The 19,582-nt window shown below is 41.5% G+C and overlaps 1 protein-coding gene across 2 annotated transcripts in view; it reads left to right on the top strand.

Moving 5' to 3' along the window:
- LCLAT1 (lysocardiolipin acyltransferase 1) overlaps positions 1-17,584 on the top strand; it is a 184,043-nt gene extending 166,459 nt beyond the window's left edge. For both annotated transcript variants that reach the window (XM_044261824.1, XM_044261825.1), the window contains one exon: positions 13,606-17,584. In XM_044261824.1, coding sequence (XP_044117759.1) covers positions 13,606-14,108 — 503 coding nt within the window. In that variant the 3' untranslated portion in view covers positions 14,109-17,584. The remainder of the gene's footprint in view (positions 1-13,605) is intronic.
- The last annotated feature ends 1,998 nt before the right edge of the window (positions 17,585-19,582 follow it).

Below are 19,582 nucleotides of genomic sequence, written 5' to 3'. Positions count from 1 at the left end.
GAAGAATCTTTGATCTCTCTCATCTAAGGCATAAAATACAGAGAAAGAACATTGTTACATGGATTATTCCCTTCCCCAATCAGTACTTGATTCTAGTAGACTCCTTAGGATGCAAGCAAATGAGTTTTCTGCCTGGCAGAGCACGCAGCAGGCCGCAGTTACTCAAGACCAAGAATGTAAGTCTACAGATATAGATGCCACTGATGGGGTATTCTGATCATTTATAAAGGCATAGAGTACTTGGGTTAGTGTCCGTTCTGCATAATGCTACCATCTGTCTTTGAGCTTTATCCACATACAATTAAAAAATAAAGTACAAAAAGGAAGACAATGTGTGCCAAAAGGAAAAAAAATTTTTCACTTCTTTCGGCCAGAAGTATCAAAATGGTAGACAGTGTTATCATTAGTTCAGCCTTCTTTGAAAGACAGCCTTCTGAACTACATAAAATCTATTTACTTTTTGCTATTTTCTTTTAAACTTCAGAAGATACTCCATATACTGTCTAAGAATAGAGCCTACTGTTCTTTTGCCATCTTGGAAGAACCGGAGACTTCTGTTCTTTGGTTGAGCTACACACAGCTGGATTCTTTATCCTCTTGGTATACAGTCCTGTAAGCTAATCCCTACATCCCAGTAGTGGCACCCTTTGCACAAGTGAGGAACTGGGCATACAGAAGGCCTGTGTTTGAGAATTCATCTTTTGAAATTTTGAGTATATCTCATATTTTTTTGAGGGGAGGGAGGGGCAGAGAGAAAGATTGAGAATCGTAAGCAGCCTCCACGCCCAGCACAGAGCCTGACACAGGGCTTGATCTCACTACCCTGTGTTCATGACCTGAGCTGAAACCCAGGGTCAGATGGTTCACCAATTAAGCCACCCAGACACCCCACGCGTTCCCCATATAGATTCGTTTTCTTCCCCACCAGCACCAGCACCACGCCCTGCTTTATACTTTAGCGTACAGGACTTGTTCAATTACAAGGACAAAAAAGAACACATTATGATTATTTGTACTAAAAAGCACGGGGCCCTAAAGTATATTCCTTAGTGGAATACTTAATCGGGTAATTAGGGAGGACCCAGTAGGAGCAGGTGGTAGAATGAAGTGGGCACAGGCATAGCCCTGTGCTCAGAAATGCCTTCCATCCCCCGGGGGTCTTGCAGTTTAATAAGCCCCTGCCGTGGTGTGCGTACAGCTGCGGTTGGATCACTCCTGGTTGATCCGGGAAGCCTTGTTTTACTCAGATCCCTTAACCTTAGACTGAAGTCAGGCTCACTGAATGGGAATTTGGATTCCTAAGGGGTTAAAAACGAGGTAATTTTGTTCTTGGATCACCTGAGGAGAGTGGCACGAGCCTAAGGTGGTTTCGCAGCCGCTTCTGACGGGCCCGTGTGGCTCCGGACGCAGAGCCCAGGGCGGGGCAAGGACAGAACTCCGTGGCAGCCGGAGACCGTCCCCTTCTGCCGTTTGTCTCGCTCTTGCACACAGCAGCTTGCCCTCACCCCGTGGCAACACCCTGTCCTCTGCCAAACTTTGTCTCTCAGAGGAGAAAAGGATGAAATTGCGGAGAAGACTCTGTTCTGGGCAAAGTCACCTACACAGTAAAGATGGAGAAGAGAAACACTGTCCTTGGCTTTGTAGGCATCTTTGTTTTTTTTCCTCCCAAATTGAGCTGTATTGTCATTTGCATAATTTTTAAAGAGTTACAGGATTGTCACTTAGATACTCTGTTGTAATTACGAGAGCTGCCGCAGAGCGGCTGGTAGGGCCTGGCTTGTGAGTAGGACCATCAGGAGTGCATAACAATTTCACAAAGATCTAGTCGTTTATACTTTGAATAAAACCATAACAAAACTCTTAATCAGAACATGTGTAGGGTGTGCTTAAAAGATGAAAGTAGTGCAATACTAAAAGAAACTTGAATAAAAACTTGAAGATCTTTCATTCGCTTGGTAGTGGTTTCATCACTGAGTACAGTAGACTCCCTTCATAAACCTCTGACCAGCACATCTCCTCCTGTTTCTGCTAACTTTCCAAGGTAAGCCTTATTCCCAGACTGAAGCTAAGGAACCTGAGGCCCCCGGAGGTTAAGGGATTTGGTTAATAAGTCGCTGTGCCTAGGTATAAAACCAGGTCAGGCTGACTCTGTAGTTCCTGTTTTTAATATGCAGTCCTTAGAAGGTAGAGTAGGGTAGCGGAAAGGCTTTGAATTAAACACAACTGATTGCTGATTAACTGTGATCTTCAGCAAGTGACTTAACTTCTCTGTGCCTCAGTCTCCACAGCTCTTTATAAAAGAGGGATAATATCACAAGGGTTGTAAAGATCATAGTAAAGTGACTGTATCCTGATAAGCTCTACCAGGGCAGAGATCTTTTCGTTCACTATTGTAACCCCAAAGCCTACAGCTGTGTCTGGTATAGAGAGTATGTGCTCAAAAGAGAACTCGTTGAATTAAACATGCCTGACACTTAGTAGGCACTCAGTAAACAGTAACGTCCAAGTGCATTTTCAGTCCTCTTCAATCCTAGTATCAGAGCGTAGAGACTAATAATGTGAGATCTCTGGTCTCATTTAATTTGAAGACCAGCAAATTAGTAGATGTGATGTGCTGACACCTTGGATCTTTTAATCTGTTACTGATTCATGTCCTGCGGTTTTGGAACATCTAAACAAATTTGTTGAGTTCAGCAGTGACAAATTGTATTTTGTTATTTTGCTCTTGTTTTTCCCATTGCATTTTGAATGTCTTCTCTCATCATTTTAGCACATGCTTTTCTTTTGAAGAATAATGAACAGAGTATGGATTTTTCAAAGATTAGGCAAAATAAGTTCATGTCATCAATAACACAATCTACAGATGCACAAGTATAAGTGACAGTCATGCTTAATAGGTCCTGGAATGAATTTGTAACTAGGATTCTTGTCACTTTATTTCATAGCACATTGTTTTGTTTTGTTCCTTGCTGTCTGTTTTTGCTTTGTAATCTCTGCACTAAAATCCCCGTGATTAAGGAGGCATGGCACATGAGGCCAGCTGCTAGGTTGGCCTGCCTATAAAACTAGCACCTGTGTCCTTTGTCCCACTTACACAGTAATGACGTTATAGTTTGCATTTCTGGTGAAAGTCAACTTGATAATGCTATATGATGATTTTTTCATTGAACACAAAATTTTATCAAACACTGTATTATACTATCAAGCATAGTACATTTGCACATGCATACTCTAGTTTGTGTGTCTATAGTATGCAAATCTATGTAGTTTTATCATGTGTTGATTCACATCATTCTTTTAATCTCTTCTATATTTGATTGTTTCCTTTGCTGTCATCTTAAATACACATGCTCTTTTCCCCTTAATCACATTCGTAGAGTTTAGTATTTTATTGATCTCATCAAATAACTGCTTTTGTACTTATTTATTTTCACCATTTCTTAGTTTTGTTCCATTAATTATTGCCTTTTATCTATATTTTCTCCCCTCTATTTCCCTTTGGATTCTCCCCACCCCCCGCCATTTTCAAGATGAGTAATTTCTTTTTCTTTTTCATTTTTCCTCTTTCGTAAGGAAGCATTTATTATTTGAGTATAGGCTTCGCTCTGTCCCACTGATTCCATTTTTCATTCTTTTAAAAGTAGTTTATAATTTTCTTATTGATTTCACCTTTCATCAAGGGTTATCTAAAAGTGTTCTGCTAAAGTGGGAGATATATGGGATTTTGATGTGAGAATGTGGATTATAATATCTCAACTTTTACAAAATGTGTCTAAATATTGTCACCAATAATCAAGTATTTATCAGTGTTCCAGGATACTACCCCATCTGAAGTATTTTTGAAAGACTTATAGATCTATATAACCTTTTAAAATCACATTTATGAGTAGTTATTCAATTCTTTTACATAATTGATTATTACTGGTGACCTATTATGAAAGGCACAAAAGCCTACACTATAATTTTTATAATTCTCTTTGCATTTCTGTTTTTCCTTTTATATTTATGACTTTGGCTCAAGAAGATGTTTGACCAGTTTTCGCTTTAACAAATTTTTGTTTGATCTTATCCGTAGATGCTGAAAAGATATTTGATAAACTGAGCCATTCCTAATAGAAATTAATAAAAGAGACTACTGTCTTACCAAAACTCAACAGGAAAGTTCTACTCAAGACCTAAAGCCATTGTCCTTTTTCGTAAAAGTAAATGCTAGTGAAAGCACTAAGAAAAGACTACCTTAAAGAGGAGAAAGTTGAACATAAAATTTTTTTGCTGCTAATAGAAAATCTAAAAAGTCAAAGAAAATGTAGTAAAAAAGAAACAACCAAATTTAGTAAGAAAGTGTGTTTAGATGACTACATACAAAAATACTCAGCAAACAGATTTTTCTTTACTGAAACAGTGATTGCTTAAAAGCAGAAGGAGGAATAAATGTTCCATTCACAATAATGGCAAAAATTCTTAAATTATTTAGGAATAAATTTTAAAAAGAAGTCACAGAAGCTGTGTGAAGAAAACTGAAATCTTATTGAAAGACATAAAATAAGGTTTGAGCAAATGGAAAAGCATAATTTTTTCTTAGAGGAAAAGACAACAGAACTTTCAAAGTTATAACGTAATCTTTCCGATCTTTCAAAGTTATAACGTAAATATAATGCAAATGCAATTTCAGAATAAATTGGGAGGGTGGTTATTTTAGAATTGAATTAATGCTCTTAAGTTTGTCTTGAAAACATCGTTGGCAGCAGGAGTCAAGTATAGTATGAAAAAGGAAACAGATTTGCTTTACCAGGTAAATGATGTCATTTAGGGCATCAGTATGGCCTTGGAGCAGGAATCAACACAGGTTAAGTGGGGCAGAAGGGAGAAGGGAAACTGGATGTTTCTGTATTTGAGAATTTAATGTATGACTGAGTTGGTATTTCAGAACTGTGGAGAAAAAAGGAGTCGTGTAATAAAGGATGCTAGAAAAACTGACATTTACCAAAAGAAAATTAACTTATAAAATTAAATGGGAAGATGTTCTCCATCTTGCAGAAAAATAAAAAATATAATCTAGAGGCAGGGGGAGATAAAAATAGGCATCCAAAGGCTATATAGCAAAAGAAATGAACTTGGATAGACACACACGCACGCAAGTGTTGGACAAGATGCCATAAATAAAGGCAATAGGTCTTTATTTACGACAAAAAATATAAAGGATTAATAATTCATGATAAAGGAGCTTCACAAACTGACTAAAAAGAGAAGAACAGCATATGGGGACTGGATAGAAGAAAGGAAGCTGCTTTCACAGAGCAGCAGATCCAACAAAATCTGTTCACTGTGGCCAGGGAAACACTAGTGACCAGCGGATAAAATCACTGCGGAAGATAAAGAACATATGGCAGAGAGTAGAGTTCTTACCAGCTGTAAGATGAAAAAACTGAATTTTCAAAAAGAGAATAGACAATCTAACCAATATATACTTCCAGTAGGCTTACTTAGCTAATCAAAGTCCTACAGATTAAAACAAAAATGGTATGCTTTGGCAACAATATAAAAAATTACAACACCAAGCATTAGTAAGTCTGAAAAGAAAGCCTTGTCATACATTTTTTGTGTTTAAATTTCATCCCAGGGGGCAGTTTCCTTTGTGTAGCCAAAAGTCTGTTACAGTGTTCATATCTTCAGATCCAGCAATTCAGTTTATTGGAATTTATCCTAGAAAAGTCACAATCATTAGTTACAAATAGATCAATTTAAATAACAAAGGAATTTTTAAGAGTTCTGTATAAGCAAACATGCATCCTCAAAGTGACATTTTAGAAAATCTTTAATGGCATTTATGGAAAGATGCCTGAAAAAACAAGTTATAAAAGAGTACGTATAACATGGTCCAGTTTGTTAAAAGTTTATGGATCTCTTTTTCAAGACATGTTTTATATATATGTGTGTATGTATACATACACGTATATGTGGCCTCAACAAGTATATACTATTCTGATCTTGCCTTTGATCTATTAATACACCCATATTACAAATTGCAGAAAATGTGAACATGTTTTCATTTTATCTAGAAGCTTATTTTGAAGACTCAGAGAATCAGTGCCCCTCAGAAGAGAGATTTTCAGAACTGAAAAGATAGCTGCATTCATACAAAACACCAAAAGTTCAACAGATTTAGGATAGGAATGTGAAAATATAGGTCCCTGAAATTACCTGTAAGAACCAGATTCAGGGTGGAAAGCTAGACTGTTCACAAACCAAAAGTTGAGTTTTAAGCGCAGGATGGTTCCATCTTAGAAAAAGCAGAAGTACTAATTCTGACTTTTTAAAAAAATAAAAGCAAGATGGGGCAGGAGACTAACAGCCCTAGAGCACAGATCATCACCTTCCAATTCTGAATGCCATCCAAGGATTAATAGCTACACTTAGCTGAAGATGTCTAAGGATGAGTTGGTAGGGGTGGAGAGAAATGCCTATCGAGTCATGAATTAGGGCCTACCCCTAGAGGCAAGGCCGGTCTCCTCAACGCTTTGCTTCCATGCTGTGGGAGAGGCGTGAGTGCAGTCAGAGAATACACCACAAGGTATGCCACAGCAGACAGTCTCCCCCAGAGAAAGAGGACGTCCAGAGACAGAAGGAAGGTCAAGAGTAGCGGCGTAAACCTCAACTCCCTACAGGCACTGTAGGGGATCCCCCACCTGGAGAAGTAAGAGCAAGAATCAGAGCACACACCATACACCAGGCACTTCTCTGAGCATTTTACTGCCCTTCCCCTAGTTGATCCTCACAAAACCCAAGGAGGGAAGGTAGTGTTACTGTCTGCGTATATAGATGAGGCTTGTGGTGAAAACATTAAGGTCAGAGAGCTGATGCGGGGCAGAACCAGCAGCGGTCTGTCTCTACTTTCCATTTCTTAAGTACATACTCAACTTCTATGCAAAGACAGATGAATAATATTCTCAGTAGGAAGCAGTTTCTTTCCCTATGAAAATGGTTCTGAGTCCTAATACTAGCTGATTTTAAGTGGTTCATGCATGCCTTTTTATTTTGAAGCAGAAAGATGTCTTTCTTTTAGATATATTTAGGGGAAAAAATACCTCTATCTGTCCATTCTGAACCATTCTTCAGAGTGTACTGACCAGTGCCAATTTGTCGTGCTTAGTATTAGCCAGGTTCTAGTATAGGTCAGTGTTAAAGTGACACAGTGAGTGACTGTTGAGTTACTAAATCCAACTTTTAGCATCTTGGTGTAATTTTTTTTTTAATCTGAAAAACAGTGCACAAATCCAGCAGCCTCAGCATTTTAACAAAAATGCATCTTAGATGACAAACTACTTCATTTAAAACCCTCCAGTAGGGCGCCTGGGTGGCTCAGTGGGTTAAGCCGCTGCCTTCGGCTCAGGTCATGATCTCAGGGTCCTGGGATCGAGTCCCACATCGGGCTCTCTGCTCAGCAGGGAGCCTGCTTCCTCCCCTCTCTCTCTCTCTCTCTCTCTCTGTCAAATAAATAAATAAAATCTTTAAAAAAATAAAAAAATAAAACCCTCCAGTATATGTAGTTAGACTGATGGATTTAGATCTGGCTAATAGAAAATAGACCTATGTGTATTTTTAATTTTTTAAGGTATTAAAGTTGAAATCCAAAATAAATTATATTTTTGTGCATTTCATGTATATTTTATTGTAGAATGGGGAAAGAAAATAGAGTTGAAAATGGAAATTTTAAGACTACCGTGGGTGAAAAAGAAAAAGTTTTTGGTTATTCTGACACTGAACTATATAATTGGATGTGTTCTCTTTAGCAGCTGTGGGCAAACCAGGATTTCTTCACCCAGTTCTTTCCTTTGAAACATACAAATGTGTCAAGAATTGGTTCTCTCCCACTCCCAGTGCGCTTTTCATATTGAAATCGGATTCTTGTAATAGTCATGGGCTCCACCTGATGTGCTTGGAGACCCTCCCTTCTGCATAGTACATAAGTAAATTCCAGTCATATCTTTTAAAGCCTCTGTTTGTTACTTAAACCTGACATTAAAAATTCCCCCTAGTCTCAGTCTTAAACTAAAAATTAAGATGTGAAGTGAGTGTTTGTCCTGTTCTTCCAGGGGGAGAAAAGAAATCTCTGTGGGCCCACATGAGTGTGGTTGTTCTAACATAGTGGTAGTTTAACATAATAATAAAGTTTGAAACTTTCCAGAAGACAGAGAATCAGGAGCAGATCATTTTCTAAGCACCATAGAGGCAGATGACAGGTGGCTAGATAACATCAAGATTTGTAATCTCAACTGTGTAAAAAGGAGATCTTTAAAAAAAAAGGCTTTTCATGATGGCAGCCATCTTAATTTGCATATTTAAAAGGATGTTTTCATACCGAAAGATGTCAAGGCTATAACTCCTGTGTCCTTGAAGGAACTTCTCTTTTCTTATTCTGTTATTACATTATTTTAGCCCTCTTACAAGCTGATTAATGAAGTAAAGGCACATTTCAACTTCTGAGTATCCATTTCAGTACTGTCACTTGGGAACAAAGCAAGCCCTGCCCACCTTTAACCTCTTACCTTCTGAGAGCAAACTGACTTTCTGGTAGGAACGGCTCCTTTAGGCTAGAGGCCACGGGGCCAAGAGGTCTTCAGAGGATGATGTGAAAAGTGAGCTCCTTTATTAGCCATAAAGAGTTCTGTGTGGCTTTGGGTTGTCTGGAGACAAGAAACTTAATATAAAGTTTACAAGTATCATGATACCTCAGGGCATAAAAGCCTTTGTCCCTTTCCTCCTCTCTTGCTCTGGCCTGAATGCAAATATTTCTTAGTCCCTCTAATACTTAAGGATCCAGCCCAGCTCAGGGCAGTGAGCAACAAGCGGTCTGTCCTTCCCCCTCCCCAGTTCTTCCTTTCTCACTTCATTCCTTTAGTTTCTCACATTCTACTGTTGCTTTTATTTGTAGTAGAAGTAGTATTTTAGTTCTGCTGAGTTCTGTCATTCCAAAGTTCTAAATTCCGAAAAAGCAATTTGTTGGAAATCCTTTGGAATGTTGCCTTTTTTAAGGTGACACCCCATTACCCAAGACTGTTGTAATTCTTTCAGAACCAAGAATCTGTAGCACACAAGTTAAAAAAAAAAAAAAAAATTCCCATGCAGTAGTTAGGTCTTATTAACAGTATATAGAAGTTGTGGTTATGCTAACATTAAGAACTTTCTTTTTGGGGCGCCTGGGTGGCTCAGTGGGTTAAGCCGCTGCCTTCGGCTCAGGTCATTATCTCAGGGTCCTGGGATCGAGTCCCGCATCGGGCTCTCTGCTCAGCGGGGAGCCTGCTTCCTCCTCTCTCTCTCTCTCTCTCTCTGCCTGCCTCTCTGCCTACTTGTGATCTCTCTCTGTCAAATAAATAAAAAATAAAAAATATAAAAAAAAAAAAAAAGAACTTTCTTTTTGCCCAGCACTATGCAAAGGGCTTTATGTGTATTAGTTCACTGCGTTGTTATGACAACCTCATGTAGAAGGCATTATAATTCCCTCCTGTATTTTTATGTGAGAGGATATCAGACCGTAAGAATTTTGGTCAAGCAAGCATTTCTGGAACCTGTTTTAAGTGCAGGGCATTGTGCTAGGTACTAAAAATCTAAAGCAGAAACATGGTCCTTTCCCTTCTGGTACTTAGGATGCCCTGGGAGACTGGGTTTCCATGAGCTTCCAGTAACTGAGGACAGGATGGCAGAGGAGTACCCAAACAAGCACACAGAACATATGTCCTGAGCAGGTCAGGGGGCAAGACCACTCTGGGCCTGGATACTTGAAGAAAGCACTTCTTAGAATGCAGTCTCCTTGACTCTGGAGATAGACTTTGAAGAGAGTGGAGAGAAAAGATTTCAGGGAAACAGGCTGTATATTTGAGACAAAGAGAATATTCTTGGCAATTTTATGAAATAGCAGTTTGAGTAGTTGTCTTGTGTAGAAGGCTTGAGGTCCCTCATTGGCGTCTGGCATCATGGGGGCTCAGGCTAATAATACCCTGGACGGTAGCATAGAGCGGGAATGTGAGTACAGTCCCCACACTGTACTGGCACCGGCGGGCTCACAGGAGCTAAAGTCAGAGGGACAGGTTAGAACCCAACAATGCTGGTGTTACAATTCAGTAAGCTATGTTAGCAGCCAACAATTATTGAGTACTTACTATGTCTCAGACCCTATTTTACGTGTTTTTAATGTGTATTTTCTCATTTAATGCCCCAACACCTCTGTGAGGTAGTTTATAGATACAGGAACCAAGCAAGTGACAGAGACCAGTCAATCAGTCAGTAAGAGGCAGGACCTAGGATTTTTTTTTTCTTTTTTTTAAGATTTTATTTATTTTTTTGACAGAGATCACAAGTAGGCAGAGAGGCAGGCAGAGAGAGAGAAAGAAGCAGACTCCCTGCCGAGCATAGAGCCTCCGTCCCAGGACCCTGGGATCATGACCTAAGCCGAAGGCAGATGCTTTAACCCACTGAGCCACCCAGGTGCCCCAGGACCTAGGATTTGAATTTGGACATTCTGCTTCCACAGCCCTCTGTGCGCCACACAGCAGTGTTTCTGGAATTTTTCACTTAGGAACATTTCTGTAAGTGGTATGGACATGGTCTCAAACGTTGCCATTTATAGCCTCAACAGACATGTGTTTGCACATACACCCTTCCTTATGGGTTGTCCAGAAGAAAGTAGAAAGTGAAAGTTTAGTTTCTTACTAGCATAGCTCTAGCCTTTTTTTTTTTTTTTTAAAGACTCTATTCATTTATTTGACAGAAAGATCACAAGTAGGCAGAGAGAGAGAGGAGGAAGCAGGCTTCCTGCCAAGCAGAGCGCCTGATGCAGGACTCAATCCCAGGACCCTGAGATCATGACCTGAGCCGAAGGCAGAGGCTTAACCCACTGAGCCACCCAGGCGCCCTAGCTCTAGCCTTTTGGATAGCAATTGGTGAGCACTGAGCAGCACCTGTGGAAGAAGGCTGGCTCACACAAGCAGCTGCTGAGGGGGAGCTGTGCACAGGTGGGGTGACCAAGGAGGAGGGTGTTGAGAACTGCCTGAGGAAGGGCTTGATCCCAGGCCGTGGACCAGTGAGTCTGATGAGACCAGCAGTCCTTTCAGAGAGGGATCTGGGCAGAACGTGAAGCAAAAATGTTGCTTGCAGGGGAGTTTTAAAAGTAAGTCAAACGAGCACTCAGTTCTAAGAGGTAAAGAGGCATGACAAGTGACAGGAAGTGACATTTCCTCCGCTGTGAGACAAAGTGGACTCCCTGCTGGAATCAAAGAGGTCTAGCCTTGCCTTTCTTCAAGACCTTTAGATCTACCTTCACCACGGCCGTCCCTCACGGACCTTTCATCCACTTCCACTCTCATATACAATGCTCAGCTTCCCAATGAGACTGTCCCTTCAATTCTGAATCTTAGCCTTGTTGACACAGGTATTTTCATTTCTCAGACTACAGTCTTTGCCAAGGGCTGATTATATTTGTAAGATAGTTATGAAACCAAATTGAAACTTGGACTGAAGTAAATCACAGAGTAAAGGAGACAGACAGTGGACATTTACAGAAGACTTAAAGAACATTAAAAAAAGGAACACAACCCACCTAACCAAAGAGGCAGAGGATCTGTACTCTGAAAACGGTAGAACACTCATGAAAGAAATTGAGGAAGACACAAAGAAATGGAAAAATATTCCATGCTCATGGATTGGAAAAACAAATATTGTGAAAATGTCTATGCTACCCAGAGCAATCTACACATTCGATGTAATCGCTATCAAAATACCATCAACATTTTTCTTAGAGCAAGAACAAATAGTCCTAAAATTTGCATGGAACCAGAAAAGCCAAAGGAACATTGAAAAAGAAAACCAAAGCTGGTGGCATCACAGTTCTGGACTTCAAGCTCTATGACAAAGCTGTAATCATCAGGACAGCATGGTACTGGCACAAAAACAGGCAGATAGATCAGTGGGACTGAAAAGAGTCTCCAGAAATGGACCCTCAACTCTATGGTCAACTAATCTTCGACAAAGCAGGAAAGAATGTCCGATGGAAAAAAAGACAGTCTCTTCAACAAATGGTGTTGGGAAAATTGGACAGCCACATTCAGAAGAATGAAACCGGACCCTTTCCTTACACCACACACAAAAATAAACCCAAAGTGGGTGAAAGACCTAAATGTGAGACAGAAATCCATCAGAATCCTAGAGAAAAACACAGGCAACAATCTCTGTGACAACTTTGACCACAGCAACCTCTTAGTAGACACATCTTCAAAGACAAGGGAAACAAAAGCAAAAATGAACTATTGGGCCTTCATCAAGATAAAAAGCTTTTGTACAGCAAAGGAAATAGTCGACAAAACTAAGAGACAACGAACAGAATGAGAGAAGATATTTGCAAATGTCTTATCAGATAAAAGGTTAGCATCCAAAATCTTTAAAGAACTTACCAAACTCAACACAAAAACCAAAAAAAAAAAAAATATATCCAGCAAGAAATACGCAGAAGGCATGAAGAGACATTTCTCCAAAGAAGACATACAAATGACCACCAGACACATTAAAAAAAAAAAATGTTCAACATCACTCAGCATCAGGGAAATACTCAAAACCACAATGAGATGCCACCTCACACCAGTCAGAATGGCTAAAATTAACTCAGGAAACAACAGACATTAGCGAGGATGAAGAGAAAGGGAAACCCTCTTGTGCTTTTGGTGGGTGTGCAAACTGTTAGAGCTACTCTGGAAAACAGTTTGGAGGTTCCCCAGAAAGTTAAAAATAGAACTACCCTACGCCCCAGCAGATGCACTACTAGGGACTTATGTAAAGGATGCATAGTGATTCGAAGAAGCACATACACTCCAGTGTTTATAGCAGCAGTGTCCACAGCAGCCAAGCTATGGAAGGAGCCCAGATGCCCATCGGCAGATGAATGGATAAAGAAGATATGGTATATACATACAATGAAATATTACTCTGCCATCAAAAAGAACGAAATCTTGCCATTTGCAACAACGCGGCTGGAACTAGAGGGTATTATGCTAAGTGAAATAAGTCAGAGAAAGACCAATATCATATGATCCCGCTAATATATGGAATGAAGAATGGAAAGAAAAAATAGAAACAGAGAGGGAGGCAAACAGTAAGAGACTCTTGACTCTAGGAAACAAACTGAGGGTTGCTGGCGGGGAGCTGGGTGATGGGCATTAAGGAGGGCACTTGGTGGAAAGAGCACCGAGTGTTGCATGCAACTGACAAATCTAAATTCTACCTCTGAAACCGTGTTGATGAAAGTGAATTTAAATGAAAAAAATTGCTTCTATCTCAAACCTGTTTACTGTTTACAGGTTACTGTCTCCATGAGTGAAGATAATTTCTTTCTGAAGGTCTTTGTGGTGATTAGCAGCAAATAAAAAAACTAAAAATGACTGGTAAATCTGACCCCCAAATCTAGGAACACTAGTCTGTATAGTCCTTGTTTGTTCACCGTGGCTCACTCTGTCATGATTTTTTTCCCTGGTTTTGGTTCTGCCTTGTCATTTGAATCAGCCTTACTGCCCCGCATTGATCATTACTCAGTCTGTATTTTTTATCTTTTCCAAAACCTAGGTAAGAACCTCGACGCGGTCCACGACATCACGGTGGCGTACCCTCACAACATTCCTCAGACCGAGAAGCATCTCGTCCTCGGGGACTTCCCCAAGGAGATTCACTTCCACGTGCACCGCTACCCGGTAGACGCCCTCCCCGTGTCCAAGGAGGACCTGCAGCTCTGGTGCCACCGGCGCTGGGAGGAGAAGGAAGAGAGGCTTCGTGCCTTCTATCAAGGGAAGAAGAATTTTCAGTTTACGGGACAGACTGTAATTCCACCTTGCAAGTCTGAGCTCAGGGTCCTTGTGCTCAAATTGCTCTCCATACTTTACTGGACCCTGTTCAGCCCTGCAATGTGCCTCCTCATATATCTGTACAGTCCTGTTCGGTGGTATTTTATAATCACCATGCTTCTCTTTGTGCTGCTCGAGAGACTGTTTGGCGGACTGGAGATGGTTGAACTTGCATGTTACCGGTTTTTTCACAAACAGCCACATTTAAATGTAAAGAAACAGGAGTGAGATCATAAGGTTCACAGTGTTAATGACCAAGGGGATATTTTGGAAATGTGTCGAGCCTTTCTACACGGAGACGCGTTTTTGCATGACTATGTCAAATATTTCTACTACCATCCTTATTTGTTAAAGATACTTTGCACTTAGTTTTGTGGGAAAATATTGCTACACACTTTTTTTTTTTTAACTCTCTGAATGTAATTTCAATATGCCTAGCAGGGAGCGATTGCTATAAAATAACTCGGGCCAGAGTGTCCCTAGAGCAGCCACCAGGCTGTTAAAAGACAAGGGACACACAAGATTTTCCTACAGGCCCAATCCTATTTCCTAACAAATTCCAGAGACAAGAGGCAGATGCGGGGCTCAGAACAAGGGCTGGCACTTGACACTGGAGGTGAGAGCCCTTCCTCTGGGTTCCCTCCCCCAGCACTGTCCCCCCGGCTCATTTCTGTGCCAGTCAAACCATTGCATCCTTTCCTGAGGCCAGAAAACAGAAACCCCACGTCCTTCAACCAACCAACCATTTTGCTGGGAAGCCCTTCATTATTCATAAAACCTTGACATTTAGCCTCGCACTTACCTAGACATCAGAAGACCGCCTGTGCCCTTTCTTCCCCATGGATAGTAAGACCTGGACATTTCTCAGGGAGCAACCACAGGCTCTCCGCTTGGAAGCCTTAGTTTGGATTTGTACAGATAGGAACGAAGACCGTTCAGTTGTTCCCTTCTGCTTACTCCTGCGTGCTCTGAGCTGGTTTCCTTGACGCTCATCGGCAGGGGGAGCTTTTTCTGCGTGACATCGAGTCACTTACCTTTCTAAAGGAATGCATGGAAGGGTCTGTCACTGGGGTCAGAAACTCTTGAAGTTGTGTCTGTTGAAATAGTTCTTTAAACCAGCCCCAGAAAGGAAGGATACTGGATTTTCTGTACGTGCACGGGTCTCGTCATCTGCATTAAAGCACCAGCGCGTGCAGCCCTGGCGGTCGTGGCTCGGCCTCATTTCCTCCCTAGCAGCCCTGATGGATTTTTGATAACAGGAAAATGAACCCCTTTTTAATGATAATGAGGGCTCTCCCTCTCCTTTTTTAGTCCCAGGCTGCCTGTTTGAGTACTGAAATTTAAATCCACTTTTGACCAGTCGTTTGCCTAAATACTGCTGGCGCTTGGAGTCCATGGGAATTCCAGCAGACCAACAGCACCAGTGCCCTTCTGAGGCAGGAGGGATGCGTGGTCCTTGTCTCCACCCTGCTGGAGCTGGCCCGACTGTTTCTGTCACAGGATAGGGACGCTGGTCAGAGCAGCAGAAGACGTGAGGCAGTGAGAAATCCCGAGCTGCTCTCAGACCTGCCCGCTTTCCTCCTGCCTCCCACCGGCCTCAAACGCTACTGTTTTATGTACCCTTTTGGCATGAATGCCTTCTCCTTAACGACAGCCCATTTTTGCTCAGCAGTGACTTGTACCCAACAATGGAAACATGCGTTGCCATGAAAGGTAAGCACATTGTGAGCCGAACTTACCGAGAAAAAGGGCCGGGTTGCTTGCAGAACCCCGTTGACATCACTTTTACCGGAGGGGGACCGAGGAGTGCGTGCGCACGCACTGGCCTATATTTAACCACACCCCCCAGGCCCTTTTCCTTCCTGCCTGGAGCGGCTAATTACTGTGCACATCTGCTCCAGACCCAGCTGTTTAATCCCGTGGTTTTTAAGGTGTTTTTCTTTTTTAACTTTTTTTTTTTTTGGTCCTAATAAAAGAGGTTTCTAATTTAGTTTTCTCTTAGACCTCCTCTTGATTATATTTGGAAACACAGTTTTACAGTTAGCCCTGCATTTGTCCTGGGCAAGAGAAGAGCGCGTCTTCTGCCCCAGACGTGTTTGTAGTGTAGCCCACCCGGCCGCGCGCTCCAGCTCCCCGGCTCCTTGTTTGTGGTGTAACCTTTAGAGGATGGCGTGGAACCTGTACAAGAGGAAAGCTCTTTCCTTTCCTCTTGAAGAAAATGTTTTCTTTGGATCATAAAAGACATGTTTAAGATAATGCCAACTTTGTTTTACGCACCCAAACTGGGGAGTACAGACATCGTACCTGCTCTCTGAATCAGAAACGATAACTTCAAAGAGAAAGAAGTTGCTTCTTTCTGTTTTGTTTTCTGGTTTTGTTTTTCGGGGTTTTGTGTTTTTGCAGTAAGACTTCTTATAAAGTCGTAATTCTTTGTTCCTACATGTTTGGCTTTTTTAAGAGAAAGAATTTAAAGAAATAGTGAATGGTTTGGAACTTAGAGCTTTGTAAATTGGTTAAAAAATGTCAAGTAAAAATTAATTTAACTTCAGTGTTGTGATCGGCCTCAGGAATGAGCCCTCCGCCCCTTCCCACCTCATCACTCTGGACTCAGAGCAGCTGTCAGTCCTTCTGAGTCTAGCCGCTCTCTTCCCACTGAAAGCTCTTTCGGTCCTTTGAAGATCAGCTTAGTAGTGGGCTATGGAACGTTTACAGTACTGTCTGTCCAACTGTTCGCTCTTTACCATTCTGAAACGTTTTAAACAAAGCAAATGTGCTTTGTATGGAACGTGAACCATTATACTTAAAATAGTAAACTACGAGGAAGGGTGCTGAAGAGGTCCCAGGTTTTACCACCAGAAAGCTCTGATAAGAGGCCAAAGTCACTATACAAACCAGTAGGCGAATGTGGTAAAAGACCAGAAGAAAATGTTAAAACAGCCCGTAATTTCGAACTCCTGGTAAAACCCTTCCTTGTTTATAACACTAACACACAGATTAGGGAGAAATACCAGCTTCCGCTTGTGTCACTTTGACATTAGTTACTTCTCAGCACCACACTGGGAGCTGGACTTTGGTGGCCAGAATTCTGCGAATTCTGGGTGAAGGGGTGATGTGCCCATTGCACCCGGCCTGCAGGCTCTTGGCCTGACTGCGATGCCCCTGTGCACTTTTGTAATAGAGACTCTAATGGAGGGAGCCTGTTGGTATTAAATTGTTTACATTTCTTTATATAAATAACGTGCTTTCAGTGCCTTAGTTTGGGGTCCTGTTCTTTTTCTTGTTCCGAGAATTCTACAATGTGTTTCTTAGGTAAAAGTCTCTTTTTGCTACTCACTGGGAGGAAAATAGTTTGTAAACACTGGTCACTGTGGTAAACACTATTTTGTTGGGGACATCTGGAGAGGAGAGCTTGATGTTGAGGTAGCCTTTGCCTTAGAGCTATTATTTATGCTGTAGCAAGCAAACACGGTGTTGTCACGCAATGAGCTTCAGATTGAAGATGGCCCAGAAGTTGTCTCGTACCAACCTTAAGCTTTTATTTCAGAAGAGAATCTTGGTTTTGGTAATTTATTTTTTAAAAGATTATGTACAAAACAAGTTTTAAAAATAACTCACAGAATGGCCTTAGTTTTCAATGTCCACTAGTATGTTTACGAGTTGTGTTACCTGTAATTTACATCCAGAATAAAGTGGAATGAATCAGATCAAGTTTGCCCATGTATCCTGTTTCTGGTTCTGCCGGAATGACTGAGTGCTATTGTGTTTTCCCACCTTGTTCCAGCCTTACGGTATGTAGCATCAAGGAAGAGCTCATCAGTTAGGAATCTTTCACAGATGAAAAAAAAAAAAAAAAAAAAAGACAAATGCCCCCACAAAAAGGGAATACACTGCTTCCTGAACTGGAAAAGTCGGGTCCACAGTTGAATTCAGGCCTCAGTGAATTCATCAGAACTTGGTTTTCTTCCATTTTTGTCAATTAAACCCTGAGGGCAATTTGGTCTCACACTTGTGGGGTTGTAATGCCCAATACCAGCACCACCAGCTGCAAGAGGTAAATGGGACTGTGCATCCCCCATCACTGTCCGGGAGTATGTAACCGTGAAAGCAAATCTTATAACAAAGCTTGACAAATGCATGAAAATGTGCTTAGCAAACACACACACATGCACTTGAAAATCATGGAACTGAAGGGTAGCAGAATATGCCTCCCCAAAATAGGACTAGTTAAGCACGTGCCACCCCAAATAGGCCACTTTGGTATATTGACGGCTTTGAGCTGTAGGCACTTGAAGAGCAGCAGTTGGAGAGAAAGGCTTACTGTGAACTGTCCTCATCTGCCTGATGACCAGTTCTCCAAAAAGACTCACAGAGAAAGACAATTAGCATATGATCTCACTGATATGTGGAATTTAAGAAACAAAGCAGAGGATCATAGTGGAAGAAGAGAAAAAAACAAGGTGAAACCAGAGAGGGAGACAAAGCATAAGAGACTCTTAATCATAGTAAACAAACTGAGGGGTTCCTCAGGGAGAGGAAGGAGAGGGAGAGAGGTGGAGGGCTGGGGTAACTGGGTGATGGACAGTAAGGAGGGCATGTGATTTAATGAGCACTGGGTGTTACAGAAAACTGATGAATCACAGACCTGTACCTCTGAAACCAGTAATACATTATATTTTAATTAATTGACTTCAAATTTTTAAAAAATTAAAAAAAAAAAAAAAAGAAAAGGACTCAGTGGCCATAAATCCCTTCCCTGGGAGTTGCATCAACCAGCAAGGATAGACTCCTGTCACAGGAGAGAGGATAAAAATGACCACCATGCCCAGATAAAGGTAGTCACAAAGCATTATGCTTCCCAGCCATTCTTCTAAGGGCCAGTTCATCTTTCCTCGAAGTCATTTACTCTTCTTCCCTAAGAGTCCTCCACCGCCTTCACCTTCCCAGAGAAGATGTTCTCTAGTCCAGAATTCCAAGCCACCTCTGGGAGTTACTCATTTTTCCTTGGCTGTATCTCTACGTATACGTGGCAGATAAATGTTAATACATTTCTGATTGTCTTCCTCTTGTTAATCTTTTATTACCAGAATCTCCACCAAGAACTCAGAAGAGTAGAGGGAAATTATCTTTCCTCCCCTGCAGAACTTATCCCATGCTCCCCACTCTGTCTTCAGAATCTACAACAAGCACTTTGCTAGAAAGATTCACTCTGAGGGCAGCCCACAATGTCATTTTCTGGAAAAGGGGCACACAAGGCCTGAGGCGCCCAGGCCATGAGGGCTGGCTTCAAAGACCAGACCAGGAGGCTGGTGGGATTTCTTTCTTTTTTTTTTTTAAAGATTCTATTTATCTATTTGATAGACAGAGATCACAAGTAGGCAGAGAGGCAGGTAGAGAGAGAGGGAGAAGCAGGCTCCCTGCTGAGCAGAGAGCCCGATGTGGGGCTCAATCCTAGGACCTTGGGATCGTGACCTGAGCCGAAGGCAGAGGCTTTTTAACCCACTGAGCCACCCAGGCGCCCCAGCTGGTGGGATTTCTATACTCAGTTTATGTGAAGGGGAGAGAGGAGAGCATAGTCTGTAGATGCCCATTTGTCTCCCACATTGCTTAGGTCACTGATTAATTTTATAAAGGGTTTAAGCAACTTGCTGTGAAGTGTGGCTTTCCAAGGAGCCATTTCAAACGGGAGCTAGTCAGTCCTGGGA

This window comes from Neovison vison, chromosome 8 (genome assembly GCF_020171115.1).
Source record: "Neovison vison isolate M4711 chromosome 8, ASM_NN_V1, whole genome shotgun sequence".
In the NCBI taxonomy this organism is placed as follows: domain Eukaryota; kingdom Metazoa; phylum Chordata; class Mammalia; order Carnivora; family Mustelidae; genus Neogale; species Neogale vison.
Note: the sequence above shows the minus strand (reverse complement) of the source record. Positions and strands in the feature narration are given on the sequence as shown.